Below are 27,676 nucleotides of genomic sequence, written 5' to 3' on the forward strand. Positions count from 1 at the left end.
TTGAAAAAACATTAGTAAAATAGGAGGTGTTTTGGTCATTGTTGGAGATTTTTTTAAACCTGTAATCATGTACAATCTGAGTTAACAACTGATATTTGCCTCAGTAGAGCATGGGGCAAACAGCATAGCTAAAAGGACAAAGAAACATCAGCTAGGCGCTTTCTAGCTCTTCTTGAAAGTCATGGAGATTACCTGATCGACTGGAATCTCAACTTGAGTATCTTCATCTTCTTGTACTTCTGCTGCCCCCTCCATTTCAGATCTCTCTGCTCCGGCTTTGAAAATGCCTTCATCTACAAAGAAAAATCGATTAGGAGGAGAAAGAAAAGTCCAATTCTGACATCATGTGGCTTTCTCCTGAAACTACAGCTAAAATCTTATTTAGGGGTGGGGTATGGTGTAACATATTCTTAATAGCCATTTCTGTTCCATTCAACCAAAAGGATTAGTGTTGATGTTGTTTTGTTTTCTATGAAATCTATACATGTTCACAACATAATATAAATAGACATAGGAAATTCTAGTTCTGCCTGAGAATGCTCTTAACTCATCCCCTTTGGTTTTGATTTAATACCACCCTACATCTCTCTCCCATCCATGAAATGGAAAGGATGCTTGGTAGGAAAAGGGGAGTGGAGGAAAGCAAGAAACCTTTCATTTCAAACACATTTGTGATTAGTAATCCTAATTTCCAAAGAGAAAAGGAATACTTAATATTAAAATTGATATTATTCTGTTATTGTACATACATAACCTATATCAGATTATTGCTGTCTTAGGGAGGGGAGAGGGAGGGGAAAAATTTGAAACTAGAAATCTTATAAAAACAAATGTTGAAAACTATCTCTACATGTAACTGAAAAATAATAAAATACTTTCATAATTTTTAAAAAAACTGATATTCTTCAATCCATACAAGACAACTTAATCCTTCTAATTTGAAGCCAATATGCCCTACAGGTTACAGATTCATAATGCCTTTCACACCCTGCATAAGTCCTAATCGAGCCTGTATTTTACAGACCTCCCTATGCGTTTCACAATCTCCAGTAATATATACTAGTGCTTAATTGACTTCACTGCAAGGAAAATAGATTGATTTCATTCACCTTGCTCTATTTTTCTGAGCAAAAACAGAGGATTCAACTGCTTGCAATACCTGAAAATAGTCCTTAATTCTCCCCTTCAGCTTTTTCTCCTCTGGGTTAAGTAATCAAAAGAATCACGAATCTGTTATTAGTCCAGCTCCCATACTCTGAATAGGTGAACATCTAAACCCTTCTTCAAGATGTGATCCCCTTCAGTAGTAAATGATAGTGTTGATTCAGTATCACAGTCAAGGAATGTTTTCTTTCGTGTAGCTTAACTATCTCTTGCTGCAATTTAAACCCATTTCCACTGTTTTGATCTTCATAATCCTTCATATACTTAGAACAGCATATAGTTATCCTTTTCTGTGCTTCTATTATCCATGCTGTTTAAAAGCCATTTCCAGCTCTTTATTATTCCCATCATATCTATTTTTCATCTTTTAATCAATTTTTTTTACTATGCTTCACTGGATTATTTCTAATTTTCTCATGTCTTTTTAAAAACCATCATATGGAATTCACCTGGAATCCCTATCTCCCCATCTCCACCTTAAACCCCACTTCTTCCTTAAAACAGTAGAAAAAGCACTGGCACTGGCATCAAAGGACCTGGCTATGTTACTTGCTATCCATGTGGCCTTGATCAAGTCACAGCTCCTGCCTAAGTCTAGGTTTCCATATCTGTAAAATGAGTGGGCTGGACTAGATGACTTCTAAGGTCCTTTTTCCAGCTCTAAATCTATGATCCCATGATTCTATGGATCCTTCTATTATGCAGTAAGTCTGGAATTCAGAGAGCCCTCTGTTGGTATCTTTCCTGGACAAGGATTATGATCTGTTTTGTATTATAATGATCTGTGTGTATCTGCTATATCCATATTTACTAGATTTTAAGTTCCCTGAGGGCTGCAAATTCCAAGATTGTATCTTATTTGTTGTGTATCTTCCCTTGTGTTTCGTACAGAGCAGGAAATTGATAAATGAGCATTAATAAACGCTCATTAAACGGAGTTGAATTCTCTATTATCCACATGGAATTACCTGCTTTGAGGATTTTCTATGCAAATTTATAATCCCAGGATGTTTGTTCCTGCCACCCAGCATGCTTCTCAGCTCTAATATTAATTGCTATGTGTTTAGCTAACACAAAGACATTTTTATATGAGGCTTTTCTTAGATCGTGTAGTCTTTGTATATGTATTGCATATATAAACATACATAATTTATTACACAGAAATAAATATCCTATACTTTTTTTAATTCTCTTCTACTTTGGATTATCTCCACAAACTACTGGTTTCCAAATCAAAAGCAACCTGTATTCTATAGACATAAATGATGCTGAGCATATGAAAATTTATTCCTGGACCTTTCATGACATAATACTGTTAATACACTGAGGACCTCAATCCAATATGCAATTGCAGTCAAAAATACCAGCAAACTGCTGGATATCAGAAAAAAAAGACTTTTTTTACTAAAAACAAAACTGAGGACATAATATTATTCTCATACAGACATGTCTGGAATGCAAAAAGTTCATGTCACTGAATTTTAGTAAGAGAAAAGATTCAAATTTAGTCAATCTGAAAGTAAAAGGTTGATAGCTATGATCAACAGAATGGAAGTATACACATGGACTTCTCCCCTCACCAAACTCTGAAATACATAGGGCTTCCCCTTTGAAATCTATGTCAGCTGATTTTAGAATCAACAAAAGGAGTCATTATTTTGCACAGCAAATAAAAGGCACATGAATTTACTATCCTAGGAGGTGGTACATAATGAAAACACAATTAACTTCAAGAAGTGATTAAAGTTATGAATGATAGAGCCATAGTAGGTTATTGCCCTAATCTTCTGAAAGCAAAATCATACTCTTCCACAAAAAAAAAAAAATGCTTTAGTGTTAATGTCAAAGATACTCAACTCTAATAGGCAGCCTGGTATTGTATATCACTTGCTAGGCTAAGAACCAGGCATGGGTTCAAAGCTCACCTCCAACACTAACTAGCTGTGTCATCATGGGCAAGTCAAAGCTTCTCTAAGCTTTGATATCCTTACTTCTAAAGTAGGGATAATAATACCTCACAGGGTGTTGTGCAACAACACAATACGATCACTGTTATGATCACAGATTTAGAACTGGAAGGAACCTTAGAAGCCATGGATCCAACTCCATTTTACAGATGAGAAAACTGAGAGGGGATACATGCTTTGCTTAGGGTCACACAGGTAGCAACTGGCAGGCCTGGGATTTGAACCAGGGCTGGGTTATGAACCAAGGTCTTCCTTTCCACTGCATTACAGTTCATTCCATGACAGTGTCTATAAAGTGCTTTCAAAAAACTTAAAGGACATAGAAGATCAATTATTAATATTACTGGATTGGTTGGATAACTGTCTTAATCCAATATTCCAATTCTTGTGTGGTGTGATGTTATGATCCATTTTTATTTCTTTATCCTAGTATATAGCATTTACTTCCCAAAAATATATACAAGAAAAACCAGAAGAAAATGAGGGAATAAAATTATTCAAGTTCAATATGAAATAAATCTCTACAATGAGATTAGCACAGTGGAAAACTAAGTCAACAAGTCTGTGTCCCTAACCCAGAGAAGATAAAAAGAGGTGAAATTGGCAAAAATTAATGTCCATCCATGAATTGAGAAATTCAAGTCAACTTCTATGAGTTTTTGAAATAAACACAAAATAGGAACAGGCCAATAGTGGCTAAGAGGGAACAGAAAAATCATAAGACAATATAGAAATATAATCAAGGGAAGTAAAGATCCAAAACAGAGAACAGAAGAGATGGCTAACTTGTAGGAGACTAAGAAAAGGGATGTTTTTTTAAAAATTAAGTCTATTTTAAGGAAGAAATCTGGTGATTACTGCTAACACATAAAAATACAAAGTTACCTCTCAACTACTTGTGATATCAGAGACTAAGAATGGCATTCAGAGAAGCAAATAACCCAAAATAATTAATATTTTAGATTTGAATATATTAAGAATTTCTGTAGCAGCTTTACCTTCTTTGCTATTTCTTCAACCCACCTAAGTATGTTGAAGGAGGCATCACAGAATGATGATGGTGATGGGTGAAGGCCTTCTGGGGACCCAGAATAAATACAATGCAGAACAGGAATAGTGGATTTCAGCTAGTCCTCAAGTCTGGAAGATCTAGTTCAAGTCTCATCTCTGCTATAAAATGGCTATTGTGGCCTTGGGCAAGTAATGTAACTTCTCAGAGCCCCCAGTCAACCCTCTAAGACTAGAAATTACACAGCAGATGCTAAACTGTATTGGTAGAGGGTGTTTCTTTACCAGGACTTCCCTTCAGCAATAAAACTGTAAGACCAGTCCAAAAAAAAATTTCAGGAAGAAAGAAATAATTGGGGAGGATGGAGCCTACTAAGAAGTAGAGATCAAATGGGTTTTCTTTTAATTAACAGGATGATTTTTATTATTAATTCTATTAAGTGCCTAGTATGTAACAAGATATTCTACTGAATGTCACAGAATATAAGTATCAAGTATAACCTATTTTGGGACCTTAAAATTGCAAAAAGTTTACAATCTAATTAGTAAGACAAAAAAACATACTATACATTGCTGGATACAGGTATTCTTTCTAAAAATATTATCTGACTCTTATTCATGACCATATTCCACAGGATTCTACCTAACTAACATGGCTTGGGAAGGGCCAGAGGAGGTTCTCTAAAATATTTACACATTGAGTGGATCCATTAGAGCACTCTGGCTCTTCATCAGCCATTCCTTGCTCTTACCTCATGACTAGCCTATCTTCTTCTCTGGTCATATGTTTATCTGATATCCTTTATGACTTGCATTACTTCTCAAGTACAATTCTCAAGTACAATAGGTTCTAGCCTACTCATGTCTACCATTCACTACCTCCCCTATTTCCTTTTGGATGTAGTATTCAACAACATTTCAAATAGCATCACTGTACTATTGTGGTTGTAGGTTTAAGGTCTTCTTTCACTGCTAAGTCTACTTGGAGTTAGAGTACTAGGTAATGGCCTTGGTGCTCCCAGACAAATTATACTTGGTCAGCTCCTGGGGCATCAGCAGGTGGTGCAGAGGCATCTAAATCTCACAGGATGTGATGGCAAAGTGTTTGTTGTAATGCACCAGACCAGACAGCTCACTGCTGATGATGCACTTGAAGATGTTGTTGACAAGGGAATTCATGATGCCCATAGCCATAGATAAGATGTCCCAGTCAGGAAGGACCTGCTTCAACACCTTGTCCACCTGCTTCAACACCCAGTCCATTAACTCTCCTTGTGGCTGCATTTTCACTGCTTGCCATCTTTCTTGATGTCTTGGTCATGGCCTTTTAAAAGCCCTTCTTCAGGATAGGGTATTTTGCATGTCCTGTTTATCTTTTTTTGTTTGGTTGGTTGGGTTTTTTTGTTTGTTTGTCTGTTTGTTTGCAGGGCAATAAGGGCTAAGTGACTTGCCCAAGGTCACATAGCTAGTAAGTGTCAAGTGTCTGAGGCTGGATTTGAACTCTGGTCCTTCTGAATCCAGGGCCGGTGCTTTATCCACTGCGCCACCTAGCTGCCCCTGTCCTATTTATCTTAGTAGACAATAAACTCCGTAAAAGTGAAGACCATACCATCTACCTATTTGTAGCCTACAGCCTAGCAAAACAAATACTTGTTGAATATGCTGATTGAAACAGATAAGCAACAATAAAACCATCATATGCTAAATGTCAAAGGAATGGTACAGACAATAGAACTTACATTTGTTATACAATTCATATGTGTGTGTATGTGTATACATATATATGGATCTAGAAAGATAAGAGAGAGAGAGAGAGAGATGGATGATAGAGAGATCTCCCATATACTACCCTGAGTCCATGCAAGGTGTTCTGTGAACCTTTGAAAATAAATCAACATATAAAACAAAGAGAATAAAAATTCTGTCCAGACCAATGATTTACCTAAAAATGCTTAACACAATAGAAAAGAATTTGTTCTACTCCTTTGAATGCCACAATAGAAAAGTAAGTGAAAGTTGTTCTAGGGAAATAGTCAAAAACAAAACACTGAAAATTTAGAGCAGTGGCTTGAATCATAAAAGATAACATGTTTCACCAATGGCTGTATTCATACCAACATTTGAAAAGTACATTTCATTGCACCATGAAAGCTATTTTAAATTTGTCCAACAAATGATAAATATTGCTCATAATAGCAAATACAGTATGCAATAGTGAAATCAGTGGTACAAGAAGATACAGAAATCAGGGAAATCAGTGCACCTTGCAAATAGTAGCACTGGTACTTAATCAACATTTGTTTATGAATTAATGTTTATTTATCTAAGGACTATACTCTCTAGAAGATAATCCTGTCCTAATCAGTAACTAAAACCCTGACTCTAGCCAAGGCATGTAATATACATAATAAAAGAAAGAGAGGAGGCTCAGCTGAAAAGACCATGTTCTTCAGATCCTATAGTCCTGCTAGACACCCAGGGCTGTGCTGGACAATGTTCAACAACCAGGTCTCCAAAGAGCACGATGCACTTTTAAGTTTAACCTATGTTATTAATATTTTTCTCTATTACTTTCTTAAGTTTAGACAATAAAAAAAACAATAAATAAAATCCTGATTTGTACCATTAACTGATTTTTGAGGTGTAAATAAATGCTCACAGTGAAAATTTAACAAGCTGGCTCCAGCATACCCCCATGTAGCCCACCAAATTCAGTGATAATATGCTAAATAACCTCAGCAAGCTGAGGCAGTGGGATGTGTAAAAGAGATGATGAACAACTAATGAGATCCATATGACATTTTCTATAGAATTCCAGGGGCCTGAGTAAGCTCTACTTCCAACTCAGTTCTGTTGCTAAATGGATCTTCCCCCATGGGAGTATTTAGCACTGACAGATGTAGCCAAATGGGTGGCTCTCTCCTCCTGAAAACAACTAGGTTATCAATGGAGAAGCAAGGGTTGGCCGTGGTCCCATGACATTCATATGCCATAAGAGCATCGACTGAGTGCGTGGAAGGACCTCAGAGACTATATAGTCCAAGATTCTCATTTTACAAATGAGGAAACTAAAGCCCAGGAGAGTTGTGGTTGTTTTTCCAAAATAATGTAAGTCATAAGAATGAGAGACATTTCTGGAACCCAAGTTCTCTGAATCCAGAGCTAGTGCTTTTTCCAATGCATCCTGATTAGAAATTTGTTGAAAGGTGGCTGATGCCTGACTCTTTCTGTAAAACACTATAATTATTAAATTGAATATGATGATTAAATACCAAGTAACAGAATGAGAAGAGAGAAATAGAAGAGGAAGAGACAAAGGATAATCATACCTTTTAAACCCTGAATTCAGAAAATTATATACAGACTACACAAATTTAGTTCTAATCTTTTTTTCCCTATGGATCATGAATTGGTCTCTCCATGTGTAATAGACAGAAAATATCAAATACCCTAGCAAAGTAAAAACACCTTTGGTTATTGTTCACTGATCTTCACATCAATTTTATTACTTAGATGAAAGTAGTACTGTAAAGGAAGGAAGTTCACAACATGCACATATCATTGTGCCTAGTTCATAATAAATGTGGGTCCATTTCCTCTTCAGGAAAATGAAATTAGAGTGTGTGTATTTTAGCCATTCTGCAACTAGAAGAGCTGAAATGAGTCTTTTCTTAATGCATCAGTATTTCATTCTTTTGTGCATTCAGACAAAAGTGAAAATACACTAGTCAATAAAATATGTATTCAAGTTTTTGATAAAAATCAAAAGTTAAATATGTAGGCTCAGAAATTAATATCTGTCAGATTACAGTTTTATCAGAAAAATAATAAATTATTTGAAGCAAAATAGTTTTATGTAGATAATATTTCAATGTGTCTCACATCTGAAAATTGACTGAAGTTTGACAGTGGAGACAAAAAAAAAAAAACTGTCATGATGATCTGTCCTGAATGCTATATCAAAGTCCAAAGAATTTACAAACTATGATCTATATACGTAAGCAAGAAAGCTAATGTGACAATAAACATTTTTAATGTGATTTACTGCTGAGGCTATACCTCATAAAAATGCTGAATTAAATTTTAAAAGAAAATATTTTTAATATAGCTCACTAAACCTAATTATTGAGAAAAATGGAGAGACCCAAGGAGTTTATGTCTTGTAGCACACAAGATAATTTCCTAAGAAGAAAAGATATTATAGACTAAGGGGTTATGGAAGGTCCACATACAAGGCAAATCATCTTGTTCCACTGTAGTCATTCTATGTGTCATATCTGTCACCAGAGAGAATTAAAATTGGTATGAAGTTGATATAAAAAATGATTTTTATTAGCTTAATGTTAATGTGATCTACACATTCTTATTTGAAAATATATTAAATTTCTAATATTCTTCATGGATATAGATTGTTGTCATTATAATATCTCATTGAGAATTGAAGAAAGCATTTCTAGGAGGTCTGACCTTTTATAAAGCAGTCTTCCCAACTAATATGGAATTTAACAAGTGCCAAAGTAGAAGAAACGGGTGACTTGCCATGTAATAAATAGTTCATTATGAAGGAATATTGGTCAACTCTGATCTCTCCCATTACTTATGCAAACACTCCTACCCAGTGATTAAAATATATTATTTGTATAAAGAATGGAGCAAACTATTAAATAGCAGTGAGTTTCCTATGAATGTTACAAATTTAATACTATAATAGAAACTAAATGGGGTTCTTAATCACTAATCTGTATATGTTTAATTGTGTCCTTTGATAGTCAAATAAAAACATTTTATAAATTCAAAAACATCAATAATCAGATTTCAAGTTCATTTTCTCATTACATTATAAAGACTTTGTTTTCTCTACATGTGCTTGGCTTCTTTTTGCCTCATTTCCTTTTTCTTTTTTTTTTCTTTTTTTTTTTTTTTTTTGGTAAGGCAAAAGGGATTAAGTGACTTGCCCAGGGTCACACAGCTAGTAAGTATCAAGTGTCTGAGACCAGATTTGAACTCAGGTCCTCCTGACTCCAGGGCCAGTGTCTCTATCCAATGTGCCACCTAGCTGCCCCTCATTTCCTTTTTTTCAAGTTATATTAAATATAATGATTCCAGTTACCCAGATATACAAACTCAGATTCTTCCTCTACTTCTTTTTCCCTATCAGTACTCATATATAAACTCAGCTGCCAATTCTTATCAATTCTACCTCTGCACCATTTCTCACATCTATCCTCTTTTCCTCTTCACATCCAACCAACCTAGTTCAGGGTTTCATCATTTCTTAGCTAGACTATTACAGTATCCTCATAGCATCTGTTTCAAGGTTCTTTACTTTCTAATTCATCCTTCTCATAGCTTCCAAACTGATATTCCTAAAGTATATACTTTTTTTTTTTTGCAGGCAATGGGGGTTAAGTGACTTGCCCAGAGTCACACAGCTAGTAAGTGTCAAGTGTCTGAGGCCGGATTTGAACTCAGGTACTCCTGAATCCAAGGCCGGTGCTTTAACCACTGCGCCATCTAGCTGCCCCTAAAGTATATACTTTTGATCATCTCACTACAATGCTAAAACAAAACAAAACAAAAACAAAAACCCACACTAGTGACTCCTTACCACTTCTACTATAAAATACAAATTTTTGTTAAAGACTTTTTCAGACCTCTAAAGACCTTTCTTTTAAAGATTTCACAATTTGACTCCAGCAGTTTTTCCAGACTTTATATATAATTTCTTCCCTCTCTAACTCATGTTCCAGATAAATTGGCTTACTTAGTTGATCCTCACAGACAATACCATTCATCTCTCTTCCTACACTTTTACACAGGCTTTCCATGCCTCACACAGGCATTCTTTCCTTACTTCTGCCTCTCAGAATCCCTTTTTGTTGTTGTTTAGCCATTTCAGTTGTGTCTGACTCTTCATGACCCTGTTTGGGCTTTTCTTGGAAAAAGAAACTGGAGTGGTTTGCCATTTTCTTTTCCCTAGATTCCTTAGAAGACCAGCTCAAGTATCATCTTTTTGATTTGGGCTTTCCCAATCCTTCCAACAACAGCTAGTGAATACCTCATCTGCACCCTCATGACCAATGAAAACAATCTCTGTTTATATATATTTTTCCCCTGTAAGTTTCTTGATGTCAGGGAAAATGTTTGGGGTTTTTTGGTGGGGTGTGTGTGTGTGTGTGTGTGTGTGTGTGTGTGTGTGTGTGTGCGTGCATGCCTTTGCATCTCTTGGGCTTAGCCCAGTTCAGAAACTAAAGAAATGCTCCTTGACTAATTGAAAGGCACTCTAACTGTGGATTTCAGATGGGGGAAAAAACGAAGCTCTAAAGGACTGTCTGCAATCTAATAACTATAATTGGCTGTTAACTCTTCCTGAATGGCTCTGAACTAAGGTTCATAATATTTAAACCATTGTACTTCATTTATCTTTTCTTTAAATGGGCATAAGGATATTTCACAAATTTAATTATTAAGCAAAACTAAAATGTCACTAATTGCTTCAGTTCCTACAGGTCCATTTGTTTGTCTTCTCCCACTGTTTTCTATTTTATGTTTCTTCATATGTTCAATAGTCAGATTTTCACTAAAACTACAAGCATTCAGAAGCTAGGTGAAGTACATATTGATAATGAATATACCACTCATTACTTTTAATGATTCTTTTTATAGTGTGTTTGCAACTCCACTTCTCTGGCAATACCGTTGCTAGAGGCTATGGGCTAAAATGTGTGAAGACTGAAAAATCATCACGTTCAGAGGGAGTCTGCCTGTGCTAACCAATAGCAACACCTTAATATTGGCATACATAATTATAAGAAATTACTTTGCATTACCATTTTACTCCATTTAATTGATTGACTGAATGTTTCCACTTTCCATCCAGATATTCTGGAGCTGGCATGAAAATAGCCTGAGAATTAGGAGTCCTGATTTCAATTCTGAGTGTGCCAACTTATTAATGTGACAAGGCCCAGACTGGCTGCAATTATGTAAATAAAGACAGCATTAGACATCAAATGAAACTCATGTTAAATACAAGGAATATAGGCAATACCTTGTTACAAGTTAATGGACACAGATTTTGTTTCTTTTAACCATCTGTAAATAACAAAAATCCTGATGGTCTAGCACTGGGCCTCACCAATAGTAAACAATAAACAGCAAGCAACTCATTGAGTTAAATTGAAAGTATACAGTCAAATATAACATTATTTCCAACCATTTATTTTATCCGATCTAGTTGCTGAGGATTTGTTCTTTTTTGTTGTTATCCTTGTTCTTTTTTTGTTTCTACTGTTTTTCTTTTGCTTTGTTGACATATTTAAATGTTTCTGTGTATCAATGGACAACAACATTTTCTTAAAAAAATCTTTGGGGGCAGCTAGGTGGCACAGTGGATAGAGCACCAACCCTGGATTCAGGAGGACCTGAGTTCAAATCTGGCCTCAGATACTTAACACTTACTAGCTGTGTGACCCTGAGCAAGTCACTTAACCCAATTGCCTCACCAAAAAAAAAAAGAAAGAAAGAAAAGAAAGGAAGGAAGGAAGGAAGGAAGGAAGGAAGGAAGGAAGGAAGGAAGGAAGGAAGGAAGGAAGGAAGGAAGGAAGGAAGGAAGGAAGGAAGGAAGGAAGGAAGGAAGAAAAAATATTGTAGTTTGCTTTAAAAAAAAAAAAAGAAAAATTAGATTCAGGCTTAAGTTTCACCTTTCTTGACCTCTTCTTCCTCAAATCTGCCTCAAGAACTTCACCTGGCTCTTACTTTTGCCTATCAATTCTACCAAATAGACATATACAAACACAAAAAGACTATCAGCAAAATTAGTCACTTGAAGTTTTATTTAAATTTTCATTTTTTATAATAATTATCTGTTAATTTAACCAAGGAGCTAACTGCATGTGTTAACAGTGGATATTAGTGGTCTGGCCTGAGTTTTCACTATGAATCACAGCATCTCAAAGTTTGGAGGAACTTCAAAGTCTTACCTAGTTTAGCTCATAATTAGAGGAGAACCCCTCTTGAACAAACCTAAAGAATCCAAAATCAAATATAAAATCCTATTTGGAATTTAAACCCCTTGCTGCCTTTCAAATCTTCTCCATGAACTCGGCAATTCAGCTACTCTGGCCTACTTACCTATTCTTCTCACATAACACTTCATCTCCCACCTGGTTATCACCTTTGCCTGGAATGCTCTCTATGCTTAACTCTATCTTCTGGCTTTCTTTCAAGATGCAGAACAAATCCCACCTTCTGGGAATGCCTTTCCTGGTTTTCACAGGCCACTACTTTCTTCCCTCTGATATTACCTTCTAGTTACACAATGTGTATCTATAATGTACAATTATTTACACATTATCTCTCCTATTAGAAAATAAATTCCAGGAGGGTAGGGACCATGTTTTTGGCTTTCTTTGTATGCCCAGGGCTCAGCAAAATACTTAGCATATAGTAAGCACTTAATAGAAGATAGTCTTGCTTTATAGCTGACTCTCATGCCATATACCTATCCCACTCTCTGGTGCCATTATCTTAACCAGATGTTTACTTTGCAAGTGGAGCTTGTCTTTCTGAAGCCCTAGTCTTGGGCCAGGAGCACTGAAGATGATGAAAACATGTCAGAGTGCCTATGGTCTTCAATTTTTTGCTGAAGACTTCAAAATCTGAGGCAGCTAGGTGATGCAGTGGATAGAGCACTGGCCCTGAAGTGAGGAGGACATGAGTTCAAAACCAGCCTCAGACACTTACTAGCTGTGTGATCCTGCGGAAGTCACTTAACCCCGACTACCTCCAAAAATACCAAAATTAAACCCAAAAAAAGACTTCATAATCCCTAGCACTGTTTTCTAGAGTCCTTCTGGTAACATTCTTTATTCCCATGTTAGTGATCTCCATCTTTGGAAGGTCTGGGAAAGTGTCACATGCTCTAGGAAGAGAGCTGACTTCTCTATTACTAATGACATATTGAGAAATAGCTGCTTTGGTACCTCTTCCTATAGACACGAACCACTACCACTCATCTCTTCTTCCTCTAAAACTGTAGTATGATGGTCAGGTCTATCTATCCATCTGTAGAATGCACAGCCCTCCTTTTTCTAGAATGAGCTATTACTGTCACATATTTTATCATAGAAGATCACTCAAGAATGATCTAGTCTAATAAATATAGTCTAAAAAGGTTTTATAGGGTGGCTGGCCAATAATATTATATCCAGGAACCTAAATGGAGTTCAGCAACTGGTGGGGTAGGACATTTTGTCCATGTGATCACTCCAGATGACTGATGCCTTCCCAGAAGATAGCTGGGGCCCTGATGATAAACTGCACCAAAGAGGAACATCATTCAAGTCTGAAAGTCTCTGGGACCACTCGTCACTTGAATACTGTTAATTATATTAAATGTTTGTAGTGAACAATATGATATAGGTTCTCCTTCCCTTGGTAAGAACATAGCCCCTGCATCACACCCAACCTGGATGGTCTCACTCCTGATGACAATGTGGACACATTGCATCCTTCTGTGGACTTCAAAGAACAGGAAGAGCCACTACATATCTATGACTTAGGTACAATTGTTCAGTTGTCCTTCTTCCCTCAGCTCTCATATTCTTCCATCTTTGAACTTCCTGACATAAACAATGGCCCTCCTCTTATCTTTTCAGATTCATTTTTCTTCTTTTATTCCTTTGATCATGCATATTAATTACTTGGCCATTCCAGAAAGTCAAATGTCATAATCTGTATGCAAATCACTACAAAATTTGCCTTATACTCTATCCTTCCTGAAATCAAGATTCTCAGTGCTCAATCAGTTTTATCTCATTTTGTTGATCATTCTGGTCAACAATTCCCGTAGTAAACTCCTGTCATGGACAATTATTATTGGTAAAGTATCATTTCAATAATGTAAGGTTGTGTTCCAATTACAACTATAGGCAACAAAAGCAATATAGATGCAACTAGTGCACTGTAAATAAAAGGTCTACCACTTCCAATAAAAACACATTTATAGCATTAATGCTCATGGTTTTATAAACTATGGTTGTTACTTGAGGGTAAAGCATGCACGATGTGCCTCAACCATCAGGAATAAAGGGATTGTATTTACTGAGTATATATTTGATGCAATATTCCCATTTTGTTGATTAAACAAAATGAAATGTCTGTTTCAGTACTATTTAGAATTTCACATTTGTCTAGTCAAGATAACCCTTGAAAAAAATTGATTGATGTTGTTCAAATTCAGTAAATGACTAAAGGATATCAAAGTTCAACACATGGGTGAGATTATTGTGTTAAAATAATAGGGAAAAAATTACAAATAAGTTAATCTTCCATACTATCAAAAAAGTCCTTTCTTCTGCCTCATTTTGGCATGGAGGTAGATTGACTAGTGAAGTATACATTCTTGAAGATTTAAATGAGCTTCAAACATGATCCTAATTGGAAAATTATTGTATTTGTCATGTGAGGACCAACCTCGACATGATGAAGCTCAACACCAGCAAGCTGGCCACCGGATGAGGACTCCTTTGACAACTTAAACTCATCAAACAAAGAAAAATAGAAAAATGTATCCAATCCTCTGCAGCTTCTACTTTTGTAGTGACTGTGGTAGAGTACCAGAAGAGGGGCCTAAGGGTATTAGCAATCATTTGGTTTTTGTCATATCTATAGACATTAATATAACTGACCAAACTCTCAATGGGAGATTTTTGTCCAATAATAAACTGAAACAGAATCTTGACCTTTTCATGAAAATTAAAATTAGAATATGTAAGGAGTTGTCATTAAATGGAAGGATTTCTCATAGTTTCTGCTCAGAGAAGAAAATAAAGGAAGTGATGAAGTTGGTTTCATTATACCACCAAGGGCAATAAGAAGTTTTGTTTCACTGATTGACTGGTCATTTCATGATGTCCATGAAGAAGATAAGAAAAAAAGAGTACCATTTTAGATAACTACAGCTGAGGCACAAATGCCTGTTGCAAAGGATGAGTGAGAGAAGGCACTGGATGCAGGGGTTAAAGGGAAGTAACAGAAGCTTGAAGAGTTTACACAAAGCAGTAAAAGCATGTTCAAAAGAAGCAGTTGGTGTCAATTAGGTTTTTTTGTCTAGGCAAGTGTGCTCTGGAATTTGTGTATCTCTCTCATCCCCTAAATCCAATCTGTTGCCAAGGACTATTGATTTTACCTTCATAGTAGCTCTCCCATATGTCCCCTTCTCTCCTCTGATGCTGCCATCACTTTAGTCAGGGCCTTCATCATCTCACTCTCATAGAGTTAAAGTGACTTGTCCATGGTCATTCATCTAATTCAACTGTAAATTTCTAACCATGTCTGCCTTAGCCAAAGTCCAGCACTCTACTTCCTACATCATAAAGGTTCATATGAAAAGAAACATGCCTTATGATTATTTTCCTCACTTTGTAGTTTGTAGCAACACTATATACACAAGACATGCTCAATCAATACTTGATAGATGAAACAATATTACAAAGTAACCTCTCAGCCAGTGCTAAATGCCATAAGGAGGGTAACAATAATTAAAATAAATGGTTGTGCCATCGAGGACAATGCTATGAAGTATAGCAATCAGATTAAACTATGAGAAAACAAAAAAGAGAGAAGCCCTTAAGAGGAAAATGCAATTTTCTTTTTTTTTCCTTTTTTTTTTTTTTTTTTTTTTGCAAAAGTCTGCACTCTTTGCATATTTTACTGGGGAAAAATTGAGACCATTTTCCAAGAGTTCCCTCCCCATCCTCAGCTTATATCGCCCTGATGCTTTTTGCAATTATAGCTTTGTTCTCCCATCTCACATGCTGAGATGGCTCTTCTCCTTTCCAAGGCCAACCTCACTCCATGTATAAGAGATCCTATTCCATCCCAATTGCTCCAGCAGACTGCCCACTCTGTCTTCCCCACTCCCTCACTTATAAGTCTCTCCCTTTCTACTGATTGCTTCCTTACTGCCTAAGAATAAGTCCATGTCTTCTCAAACCTCAAAATTCCTTACTTGATCATTCCATCGCTGCTAAAAGGGGCTCTCCTGCCTTTTGTGGCTAAATTCCTTGTGAAGGTAATCTGTAATACTGTTTTCACTTCCTCTCTTCTTACTCTCCTCTTAACTCACTATGGTCTGACTTCTGACTTGATCATTCAACTGAAAATACTCTGTCCAAAGTTATCAATGATTGTGATCTCCTCAAGGACAGAGAATGTTTTTTAGCTTTCTTTGTATTCTATGGTTTAGTACAATGTCTGGCACATAATAGTCACTTAAAAAATGTTTACTAACTATGTAGGTTGGACATGAATCCACGCATGTTCAACATGGATAAGTGATCTTAGGCAAAAACATCAGACAGTTGACATGGGTAGTTGAAAAACAGTGGAGAATTTGAAAACAAAATGTAACAAGTATATAGAAGATCATTATGGTGTGGAGAGAAAAGGCCAATCAGATGAAAACAATTGGGCATCTTAGTGCCCAAATAAAATTAGTGCCCAAAAGAAAATTAATTATCTCAAATTAATTATATTGGAGGAAAGGTATAGTAAGAAAAAGAATGCTTTCAACTTTCCATTAAGCAAAAAACGAAAAACAGATACTGCTAGCTTAGGAATCTCTCTTTAAACTTTTATGAAAGTTTCAAAGTTTTCATTAGGAAAATGTTTTCTAAGAAAAATAAAACTTTATTTTTTCCTACCTTTAGCTATAGCTATTGGATGCCCTCCCCATAAGGCCAATGAAACAAAAAATCTGACTGTAAATGAAATCCCAGTGGAAATAAAAATGTTAATGTGTGATATGACTATTACATGCATTTAATATACAATATACAGGAACATTCATAACAATTTATTCTTAGTTCAAAATGAAAAAGGCTTAATTTAAAGGCATCAAACCATTTTGAGATTTTAAGAACGCATTATAGTTTTCTTTAATTATTCTTCAGTTTCATGTTTACTCTTTCCTACAAAAGACAGAAGGAGCGAAGACTGAAATAGGGGGAAAACAAGAGAAAGGAGGGAGAAAGATAAACTGACCTAGAGATGATTATAATACATTCATAAATCAGTAAAAAATTATTGTGGAACAAAAGACTGAAAAATGTAAATAATAGCAAGAAGCAATGACTTTACAAAACTCTCATGAGAAGAGTCATATTAGCTATTTAAATTCACAAATTTGGTTGCTTTATATATATGCACACATGCATATATAATTTTTAATCGCAGCTGAACTTTTAAGGAAAAACTGATCTTTGAGTATGTGTATAATATGCAAACTAATTTACTAATATTCAAATGGATAAATGGTCAAATAAATCTAGCAGCATGCACTCTAATTTTATAATCAGGCTGTAACCAAACCTGAAAAACCTCTATCAGTAGAAAAGAAATAAAAAGATATGAAAAGGAGGTTCATAGGACCTATGAAATTACAATGACAGAATCTGCTACATTGGGAAATTATTCTAACAAGGCACACATACAAAGCACAATATGTTCTGTATTCAAATATGTATCTACTGTATTTAAATACATCAAACTCAAGGCATTTTCAAACTAAATGACTGAATCCCATACTCCAACAATAATGCATAGTATCAGGTCAGCTGTTGTGCATGGCCACAAAGATGAACAGTGGATGATTTGACAACATATTCATTAGCAATGCCAACAGTGTCAGAAAAAATGTACCCAATTATCTTTTTATGCACAGTTTCCCTTATTTGAGAGAATAAATATAGACCCATCCTTTGTGTATCATATTTTTCCCCTTTCCCATTTTTCTTATTCTCCTAAGCCTCATGCAGGCTTATGCTATTAGCGTAACTTTTGAAGAAGTCTTTGAGCTTTCAGAGATGAAACACAGTGGCAATCAAATAACTGAATAAATAAATGCATAAATAACTGATTAGGCCAAAGAGAGCACAACGAAAGAAATTTCCACAATAAACAATTCATGTAAATGTTTTGCACAGCTGACATATTTCCTTGGATTTATGAGTTTTCCAAAATAAGCCATAAATGTCTCACATATGACTCTGCCAGTCATATCCTTTCTTTATCATTGCCCAACCTTTGGATTTGCAACCAGAACCGCTACTAGAAATCATAAGGTTTAAAGCAACACCCCCCAAAAAAAAAATGGGCATTCCACACTAAAACAAAATTGAAAGAGCACATGGTCAAGTCTATCTGCATGTTTGGAAAAAAAAAAACTCATTTGTGAAGACAGTCATACAATCCATTTCCTTCTATCACTATTTTGAAATAGTTGAGGAAGTAAAAATGTGGTGACATTGTCAAAGTTTCATTTTATATTATCGTTTTACATTTTTTGATAGCATAATGCTTTGGAACCAATTTGGGACATCCCCTTCCCCAATCAGTAGAGCTTCCTGACTCCCTCTATCTTGTCTGGGTGTAATGAATGTGACTTTCAAATATTTTGCTACTAAGACCTAATGGTGGGTGGTAAAGTAGGGTCACTGTCATGCCATGCGATATCTGCTTCATTTTATATTGAGCAGATCACTGCCCTGCTGCCAGTACTACCCCGCCCCCCAAGTCCCCGCCCTGGCTGCCTCTTCACCACCAGACATGTTTGCCCTCAATCCTCCATCCAGCTCTTCTTGGGGCCCCTATTGATGCTACCACTTTTATGCATTCTTACCAACACTGTCCAAGTCAAGAAATTTTGAGTAACAATTTATCCCCAGCCTCCCAAGAGTGCTTTTTGCTAACCTCATCATTGTTTCGATGAAAATACAGAGATGAATAATGATACATAATAAATAAATTGGTCCTGTCGTTAGGCAGCTTACAGCATAGTTGGGGATACTCAGTTCCTATGCATAAATACACAACTGACACTATGACTGAAAATTAACATACACATTCTTAATCAGTCAATCATATTGAACACACAGTCTAGATCCTCTTCAGAGACAGATATAGATGCTAAATTGTTAAGTTAAATTGGTACACTGCTGTGTACAAACATGAAGTAGAAAAAGAATCACAGTATTTAGCAATGGATAGGATATCAGTCAATCAACAAGCATTTATTAAGTGCCTACTATTTAGCAGGCACTGTGTATCTAGTCCAGGGATCCTTAACCTTCTTTGTATTTATGAATTCCTTTTATAAGTCTTGTGAAGCCTATGGACCCCTTGCCAGAATAATGTTTTTAGATACATAAAATAAAATATGTTGAAATAGTTATCAAAATATTTAAAAACAAACAAATAACAACCAGGTTCACAGACCCCTGGTTAAGAAATCCTGATTCCTGGGGCAGCTAGGTGGTACAGTGGATATAGCACTGGCCCTGGATTCAGGAGGACCTGAGTTCAAATTCGGCTTCAGACACTTGACACATACTAGCTGTGTGACCCTGGGCAAATCACTTAACCCCTACTCCCCCGCAAAAAAAAAAAGAAAAAGAAAAAGAAAAAAAAAGAATTCCTGATTCCTGAAGATTCGAGATCTTCATTGTAAGAAAACTAAGACAACTAAGTGACTTGCTTATAGCTGGTTAAAAAAAAAAAAACAGGAAGCTAGGAAATGAAGTGGATAGAGTGCTGGGCCTGGAGTCAAGAAGACCTAAATTTCAGATGCAGCCTCAGACACTTAACTGTGTGACCCTGAGCAAGTCATTTAAACTGTTTGCCTCAGTTTCTTCAACTGTAAAATTGGGATAATAACAATACCTACCTTCCCACGATTGTTGTGAAGATCAAATGAGATACTATTTGTAAAATGCTTAGCCCCTGGCGCATAATAGCCACTATTTAAATGCTAGCTATTCTCATTATTATTTAATAGTAAATAGTAAGTGGTTGAGCCAGGACTGAAACTCAAGTCCCTAACTTCAGATCATTTCTCCCTACCCCCTGGATCTCATAACTCTGATGCTCATGAGTGGGACCCACATATTGATTCTCTTTCAGTCAGTAGTATTGTATAAGCCCAACCATAAATGTTGAAGACTATTTCCATAAAGGATTCAAATGTAAGTGCTTTGAAGATCTGGCTCCCTGGTGGGACTCCAGCTGCTTTTTTATATAACTACCCAATTCAACTTAAATATATCTACCATTAAAACCTCAGGAAGCAAACCTTTGCTTTGAGAGCATGAGTACTCACTTCCACTAATACCAGAACACAGAAGGAAGTATGTTGCATTGAACTAGGAAACGCAGGCCACTCTCTATCACTACATATCATTACATGTACAAACAAAACACATTTGCAGAAAAGTGTTATAATAGCTACCATTCCTCATACTCTTTCTCCACCACCTACAATCCCACACAATGTCCATTTATTTTTTAATCATTCTTCCAATAGGTGAATCAAAGACTGAGCATCAATCACATACCCATCGTTGTATACAAGGCAGTAATGGGTACAAAAAGCCCAGAAAATATTGCTCCTGCCCAAAAGAAACATACAAATCACACACATTCACATACACTCATACACATACCCCCCCCAGGCAAAAGAAACAGTCATACATACAAAGATATACATGTTGACATTTTAAAAAATATTTCATTGTACTCATTGTGTATTAAAGAAGCACAATATAGTTTTACAAATGCTAATAGATATTGATAGGTTAGTACTGGGAAGGGAACAAGCATTTATTAAGTAACTACTATGTGCGGGCAGTACACTAAGCATTTTACATATATTATTTCATTTGATCCTCACAATAACCCTGGGAGGTAGGTGCTATTACTATCCCCATTTTACAGTTGAGGAAACTGAGGCAGAAAAAGGTTAAGTGATTTTGCCAGGGTCACACCTAGAAGGTGTCTGAGGCTAGATTTGAATTTAGGTCTTCATAACTCGGGGCCCAGCATTCTGTCCACTGAACTGCTAAGATGCCCTCCAGTGGAAAAGGAAAGCCTTGTCCAGGGGAGTGAGACTTTATCTGGTCACTAGGGTATAAATGGAGAAGAGGAAAAGAATAGCAGATGTGGAGAACAGTATGAGCAATTCACAGGAGGAGGAGAGTTTGTATGATGGGGAAGGGGAAAAGAGGACAATAAGAACAATTTGACAGGAGCAAAAAGGAACCTGTTTGGGAGTAGAATCATATAATTTGAACTATTTAATTAAGTCATCTAATCCAATGTCTTCATTTTACATATAAGGAAACTGAGGTCCCAAGAGATTATTTCATGCACAGGGTTCCACAAATAATAAGTAGAATAACCAGGATTCATACCCAGGTGCTCTGACTTCAAATCCAACACTCCTTCTTCTGTACCAAGGCTTCTTAAACTTTTTTCATTCTCAACCCCTTTTTGCCTGAGAAATTTTTATGCAACTGCAGGTATATAAGTATATAAAATAGGTGTACATAACGTTTTACTGTTGCCAAATTTTTCAGTTTAAGAAGCTTTTTTCTATACCACAAAGTTGGATAGATCAGAAAGTTCCAGATTACAAAATTCTTGAAATCTAAGCAGAGAAGTTCAGATTTGATATAATAAGCAAAAGGGAAACATTACAGGCTCATTGTCTACACCTTGTATGCCATAAATTTACCATTCTTTTTCACATCTCATACATGAGAAACAAGGTCCTATTAAAAAATACACTAGTCATTCTCTCTAACTCTGTCCTTATCATTTCTTGTCTTCATACATTTTCAGGAAAGAAGGAAAAATTGAGTGGCTATTTTTAACTGTCAACACATGTCTAAACTGTATATATTAAATATTCTCCTTTCGACTAACGCTTCATGCCTATATATCCTCAGGTTTAATCTAGTAGCAAGGAAAAAGGCTTTTACTGTCAAAGATCCCCAGGTACTTAGCGCCTATAAATCATGACGGATCCTGATATCAAAAGATTGAAGAAAAGGAAAAAGATCCATGTCTTCCTGCTGGTTTTAAAATTGTGCCACCAGGATGATTCTGATTCCTACAGGTTTTGCCTCAAAGTGACCTCACTTTCAAAATTTCAAGGAAAGGAAGAATCCTTTATTGTGTGCTCGTGCCCTCTCTCTCTCTCTCTCTCTCTCTCTCTCTCCCCTTCCCTCCCTCCCTCTCTCCCTCCCTCCTTTCCTCCCTCCCTTTCTCTGTGTCTCTCTATGAATGTTCATGTGTGTCTCTCTCCATATCTATCTGTTTTTTTTCTCCCTCTGTCTTTCTGTCTCTGTTTCTGTCTCTCTGTACTCTCTGTCTCACTCTGTTTCTCTGTGTACTTCTGTCTCTCTGTGTCTATGTGTGTGTCTCTTCCTCTGTTTCTGTTTCTCTCTTTCCCTCTGTGTCTCTCTTTTCTCTCTATGTCTCCCCTTCCCTCCCCCTCTTTCCCTCCCCTCTTCCTTTTTTGCTGGTTTCTGCTTAAATAAAACCTTTGCCTTAATTCACAGGTGACATGTTAACAGGTATAGCTAATCCTTTCCTACCATTTCCATTAAAAGCACATAACAACTATTTGAATTATCCATAATCTTAAATAACTAAATCTATTTAATGGATAGGGGTTTCATTCCTAAGCAATTAAGTGAAAATCAGTTCTGACTTGTTCTTGAAGTCTGCCAGGTTCCTTCAATTGCAGACAGTAAGTAGCAAAAGGTTATAGTTCACCTGAGGAAATGTCTGTTCCCAGTTTGGAGAAATTTACATATTGACTTTTTAAATGAAGACACTTTTTTATAGAATTAATTGGAGATTTTCAACGGCAGGTGGTGAAATTTCATTTTATTTTGTGAAGGAAAATCTAATAGTTGTCGAATGGCCTGGGCAGAAGTGAATTATTTTGAGTTTTTTCTCAATATCTCCAAAATGAGGCTTTTACTACCTGCAGTGTAATCGCCTTCTTTTGCCATGTAAATGCGGGATCAATCTAGTTTTAAACAGGAAGGTTTTTCTAATGCGTTTGGGGGTATTTTTCATGCTGTGAGACAGCTGATAGGAGTTCTTGTAAAATGTGAATTACAGGAAATTCATATTTATAAGGATTCCACAAGAAATTCTGAAGCCCTGACTTTTAAACATCTGTTAATGAAGACTACTATAATCTACCCAATGGAAGCTGCTTCTGTTATTCACATGTCTGTAACATTTCTTCCATGTATTGTCTCCCCAGCCTGTCTCATGAGCCAGTAAGGATAACAAGGTCAATGCTGGCACCCTCTGAGAATGTTGTTGTTTTTTTTTAAATTTCTTTTTTGGCCATGTCTTACTCACTGTCCTGAATGTTTAAATGTGAGTCAATGTGTAGAAGTGGAAACATTGACCATAATCCCGAGAGTTGAGACCTTCCTTCAGAAGTCTTTAATACATTTTATTTTGGTAGTCAGGAGTGTCTAGATAGTAGAGTGGATAGAGTGCCTGATCAGGAATCAGAAAGACTCATCTTCCTGAGTTCAAATCTAGCTTCAAACACTTACTAGCTGTATGACCCTGGGCACATCACTTAACCTTATTTGCTTTGGTTTCCTAAGCTGTAAAATGAACTGGAGGAAAAAAATGACAAACACCTCCAGTATCTTTGCCAAGAAAACTCTAAATGGAGTCACTAAGAATCAAATATGACTCAACAAGAACGAGAGCAGCAAAGCAAATTTTTGTAGTCATGGTCTCTCCCCTCTCTGCTTCCTTTCTCAGTATTGCCCCAGAAGTTATGCCATTGCAATATGCTTATGGGATGTTTCTTCCTCTTGTCCTTTCCCATTTCCTGATCTATTCGGTCATTCTGGAAAACATTCATTGGATTGGTTCTAACACTATCACAGTCACTAGCTAACTCTGTGACTTTGGACAAGAGACTAATTCACTCTGAATCTATTTTATCATTTATAAAATGTGAATAATATGTGTGACCCTGGGCAAGTCACTTAACCCCAATTGCCTCAATAAAAAAAAATACTTGTTTAAAAAAAATGTGAATAATAATATCAGGGCTGTTGAGAGGAAAATGAGATCATGAGACAGTACAGTGAAAATACCAAAACACTAACTGTACAGGCATCATCCTCCTACTATCACTAACTGGAACCAGGGAAAACACTGTATTTGATGAAACTAAGTTCCAAGGGACAGTTACCTCCATAGAAACAATGATGAAAAGATGCTACAGAGAAGTTTGTCAACTTTATGGGAGGATTTAGTGATAATATACTAACAATGCTATGATAAAACAAAATGGTAACATGTTTATGCCAGATATGCATGTACAAAAGCATAGCAATACTATTACTGCAGCAGCAGCAGCTGATAATGATGATGATGATGGGGTGGTGGTGGTGATGGGGGTGGGGGTGGGGATGGGGGTGGTGATGGTGGTGATGATGGTAGTGGTAGTGGTGGTAGTAGTAGTAGTGATGGTGATGGTGGTGGTGGTGGCTAACATTTGTTAACTACATGCTACGCACTGCGCTTAGTGCTTTACACTTATTCTTTTATTTGATCCTTACAAATACACCTCATAAACACATAGGAAGGTAGGTGCTATTATTATCTCCATTTTGTATAAGAGGAAACTAAGGCAAACAGAGGTTAAGTGACTTGCCCAGAATCACTTAGGCTAGTCAGTATGTGAAGCCACATTTGAACTTGAGTCTTCCTGACACCAGACCCAGTGCTCTATACATTGTGCTACCTAACTGCCTCCTGTTATTGTTAGTATTGTTTATGGTAAACATATTTAAGTTCAATGGATAATCAAATGAAAAAGGAATTTCAATACCACCCCAAAAAATAGACTGCATTCTCAAAACATCTAATTCTCAACCATAGTCAAAAATATACTCTTAACATTTATAGCTCTATATAACACTACTGAATATATGTGCATCATCAGTTCATGTGATACTTATATTTTACACTCATTTACCTAACAGTAAAGGCTGTTAGGTGGCACAGTGGTTAGAATGACATATCTGGAGCCAGGAAGATTCATCTTCCTAAGTTCAAATATGGATGGCCTCAGACATTCATCTGCTGTATGACCTTGGGCAAGTCACTTAACCCTGTTTGCCTCAGTTTCCTCATCTATAAAATGAGCTTGAGAAGGAAATGGCAAACTATTCTAGTATCTCTGCCAAGAAAACCCCAAATGAAATCACACAGTCAGGCTGAAAAATAACTGAATGACAACAACAACAACATAGCAGTTGGAGGCAGCTAGGTGGCTCAGTGGATAGAGAGCTGTGCCTAGAATTTTAACCCGAGTTAAAATCCTGTCTCAGACACTTACTAGCTGTGTGACCCTGGGCAAGTCACTTAACCTCTGTTTATCTTAGTCCGGTGGAGAAGGAAATAGCAGATCACTCCAGTATCTTTACCAAGAATGGTCCATAGGGTCACAAAGAGTCAGACACAACTGAATAACTGAGCAACAACATAGCAAACTATCAACAACATTTTTGTCTCTCTTTTCATTTCTGTAACTAACCAATTGAATGACAAAATATAAACCACCTCCCACCAATGGAAGTCCCCATAGATATTTTTCAGTCTTATACCAGCAACCTTTTCTTTTCTTCTTCATCAGGGATTGGCTTTCCTGCTGACCCTTCCATTGTCACTTCTGACCCCCGTTTCTCCTTTTTCTTGGTTCAGTACATAACAGAGCTTATTCTTACAACCTTGCCCCTGCTGTCCCTGACCTGATGCAAGAATATGACCCTTTTGAAGCATCACTGCAATACAGTAGTTGGATATGTCAAGAGATCTACAACATCATTGATACAGATACTCTCTCCAGCAAGGAAGGTTACACAACCCATCCATACCTTGCCAACTTCTATAATTCTTAGTGCAGCAACCTTACACTTTATCAATGTAGGATAACAACAAGAAAATTATATAATTTTGAGAATTCTTAAAAATTTGTTCCTGGTTTTAATTGGAAAATAATTAGAAGACTGAGAGTTAAGTAGCGGAAAAGTTGCCTCAGAATTATTTTAGTTCCTCAGATCAGTATTCTGAAAAGCTGCTTGGCAGATTTATCTTTTATTCCTCCCTTCCAGTCCTGTCAGATTATACTAGCCCTGGACTGCTTTTTCCACAGCATAGGAGAAAAGGATAGGACTTACCAGGCCACAAAATGGTACTACTTACTCCATAAGGAATATAAGTAACTTTGAACTCTTTAAGTTGGGAGTGAAATATACTTCAACCACATTCTGACTAATGCCTAGAAATTATTTCTCCTGTTAAGAGTTTCATTCCTTTATTTCAAGGCTTTGATTACTATTAAAATTCAGATGCTCCTGGAAGGACTAACATACTGAGTCACTATCAGTCATTAATAACATAGCATGGATAAGTTTTTTATTCTTTTTTGATAATAATTCTTCCCTGGGTATGAGGAAAGAGAAAGGTAAAGGCTATGAGAGAATTGGGTACAAAAGATACGAGGAAAACACAGGAAGTACCAAAAGTAGAAAACAAAGGGCACAGAAATAGGAGAATGAGTACACAGGAGAAAATTTTGTCTGCTTCATGATTTTTTTTTTTTGGCTTGGGTTTTTTTTGTTTGTTTTTGTTTTGAGGCTGGATCCTCTTTATCTCATCTAGGATAGAAGTTTAGCAGCCATTTATGGACCTGATCACAATACTGAGAGGCACAGAAACTTTAAACTGCTCTATTTTTCCTATCTGGGATGGTTAGCCTTTCCTTAAGTAGTCTTGCTGTCCTCCACTCCTGGAGACCTAGTTACAGACCTAGCATAGTCAGTCACCCTTATAGCTTACTCCCTACTGTACCTGAGAACCCCTGGACTCAAGCAATCCCATAGCCTTAGTCTCTCCAGCAACAAGAACTATAGGTATGCATCACCACACCTGGCTGCTTCTTGACTTTGATTAGGCTGACCCTACTCAGGAATGGACCAGACTATAGAAGGGAGTTCAGGAAGAAGGGCAATTATTAAGAATTTCAGCTCATATCTATGTCCTGGGAGACATTCCTGGCATACCTATGAATAATAGACAAATGAAAATAATTCCATTTCTTGAAGAAAAAAAAAACCCTGCATTTCCAGTACCTGGGAGTTTAATTTTAGCCTTCTACAAGAAAGAGCTCCTGTTTTCCAATCAAATCTATATAGCAAATTCAAGCCCTCCTCTGAGTTTGTTCAGAGGACAGGGCTACCACAATCACCTAACCTTTTGTCAACACTTGGTGAAATTTTAACTAAGAGGAACACTATATCTTGCATTTTCCTAAATAGGGAATGGGGAGAAAATTGGTGATAGAAGGCATATTTCCATAAAAGCCAAATTGTAATTATTTATGTGATGAATAGGCTGCTATTGGAATGCTGTTCAGGGACCCTCTGTAATAGAACTATTCCCATCACATTAATAATAATAAAAAGGACTTCACCTCCCATGACAAGAAGCTGCAAATCTAAATAATTTTATCTGCAACTCTGAATATTTCCCAGGATACAACGGTGGCTTTCAGGCAGAGAGAAATTATTCACTGAGCACATTAAAATACTCAATTTTAAAAATGACTTCAAGATAATATTTGTTACGTGCCTTTGGCAATT

At 36.5% G+C, this 27,676-nt stretch overlaps 1 protein-coding gene across 5 annotated transcripts in view; it reads right to left on the reverse strand.

Annotated features, from left to right (window-relative positions):
- DCDC2 (doublecortin domain containing 2) overlaps positions 1–27,676 on the reverse strand; it is a 209,115-nt gene that overhangs the window by 32,806 nt on the left and 148,633 nt on the right. For all 5 annotated transcript variants that reach the window (XM_043973822.1, XM_043973561.1, XM_043973669.1 and 2 more), the window contains one exon: positions 193–293. In XM_043973822.1, the coding sequence (XP_043829757.1) occupies positions 193–293 (101 nt within the window). The remainder of the gene's footprint in view (positions 1–192; positions 294–27,676) is intronic.

This window comes from Dromiciops gliroides, chromosome 1 (genome assembly GCF_019393635.1).
Source record: "Dromiciops gliroides isolate mDroGli1 chromosome 1, mDroGli1.pri, whole genome shotgun sequence".
NCBI lineage: Eukaryota > Metazoa > Chordata > Mammalia > Microbiotheria > Microbiotheriidae > Dromiciops > Dromiciops gliroides.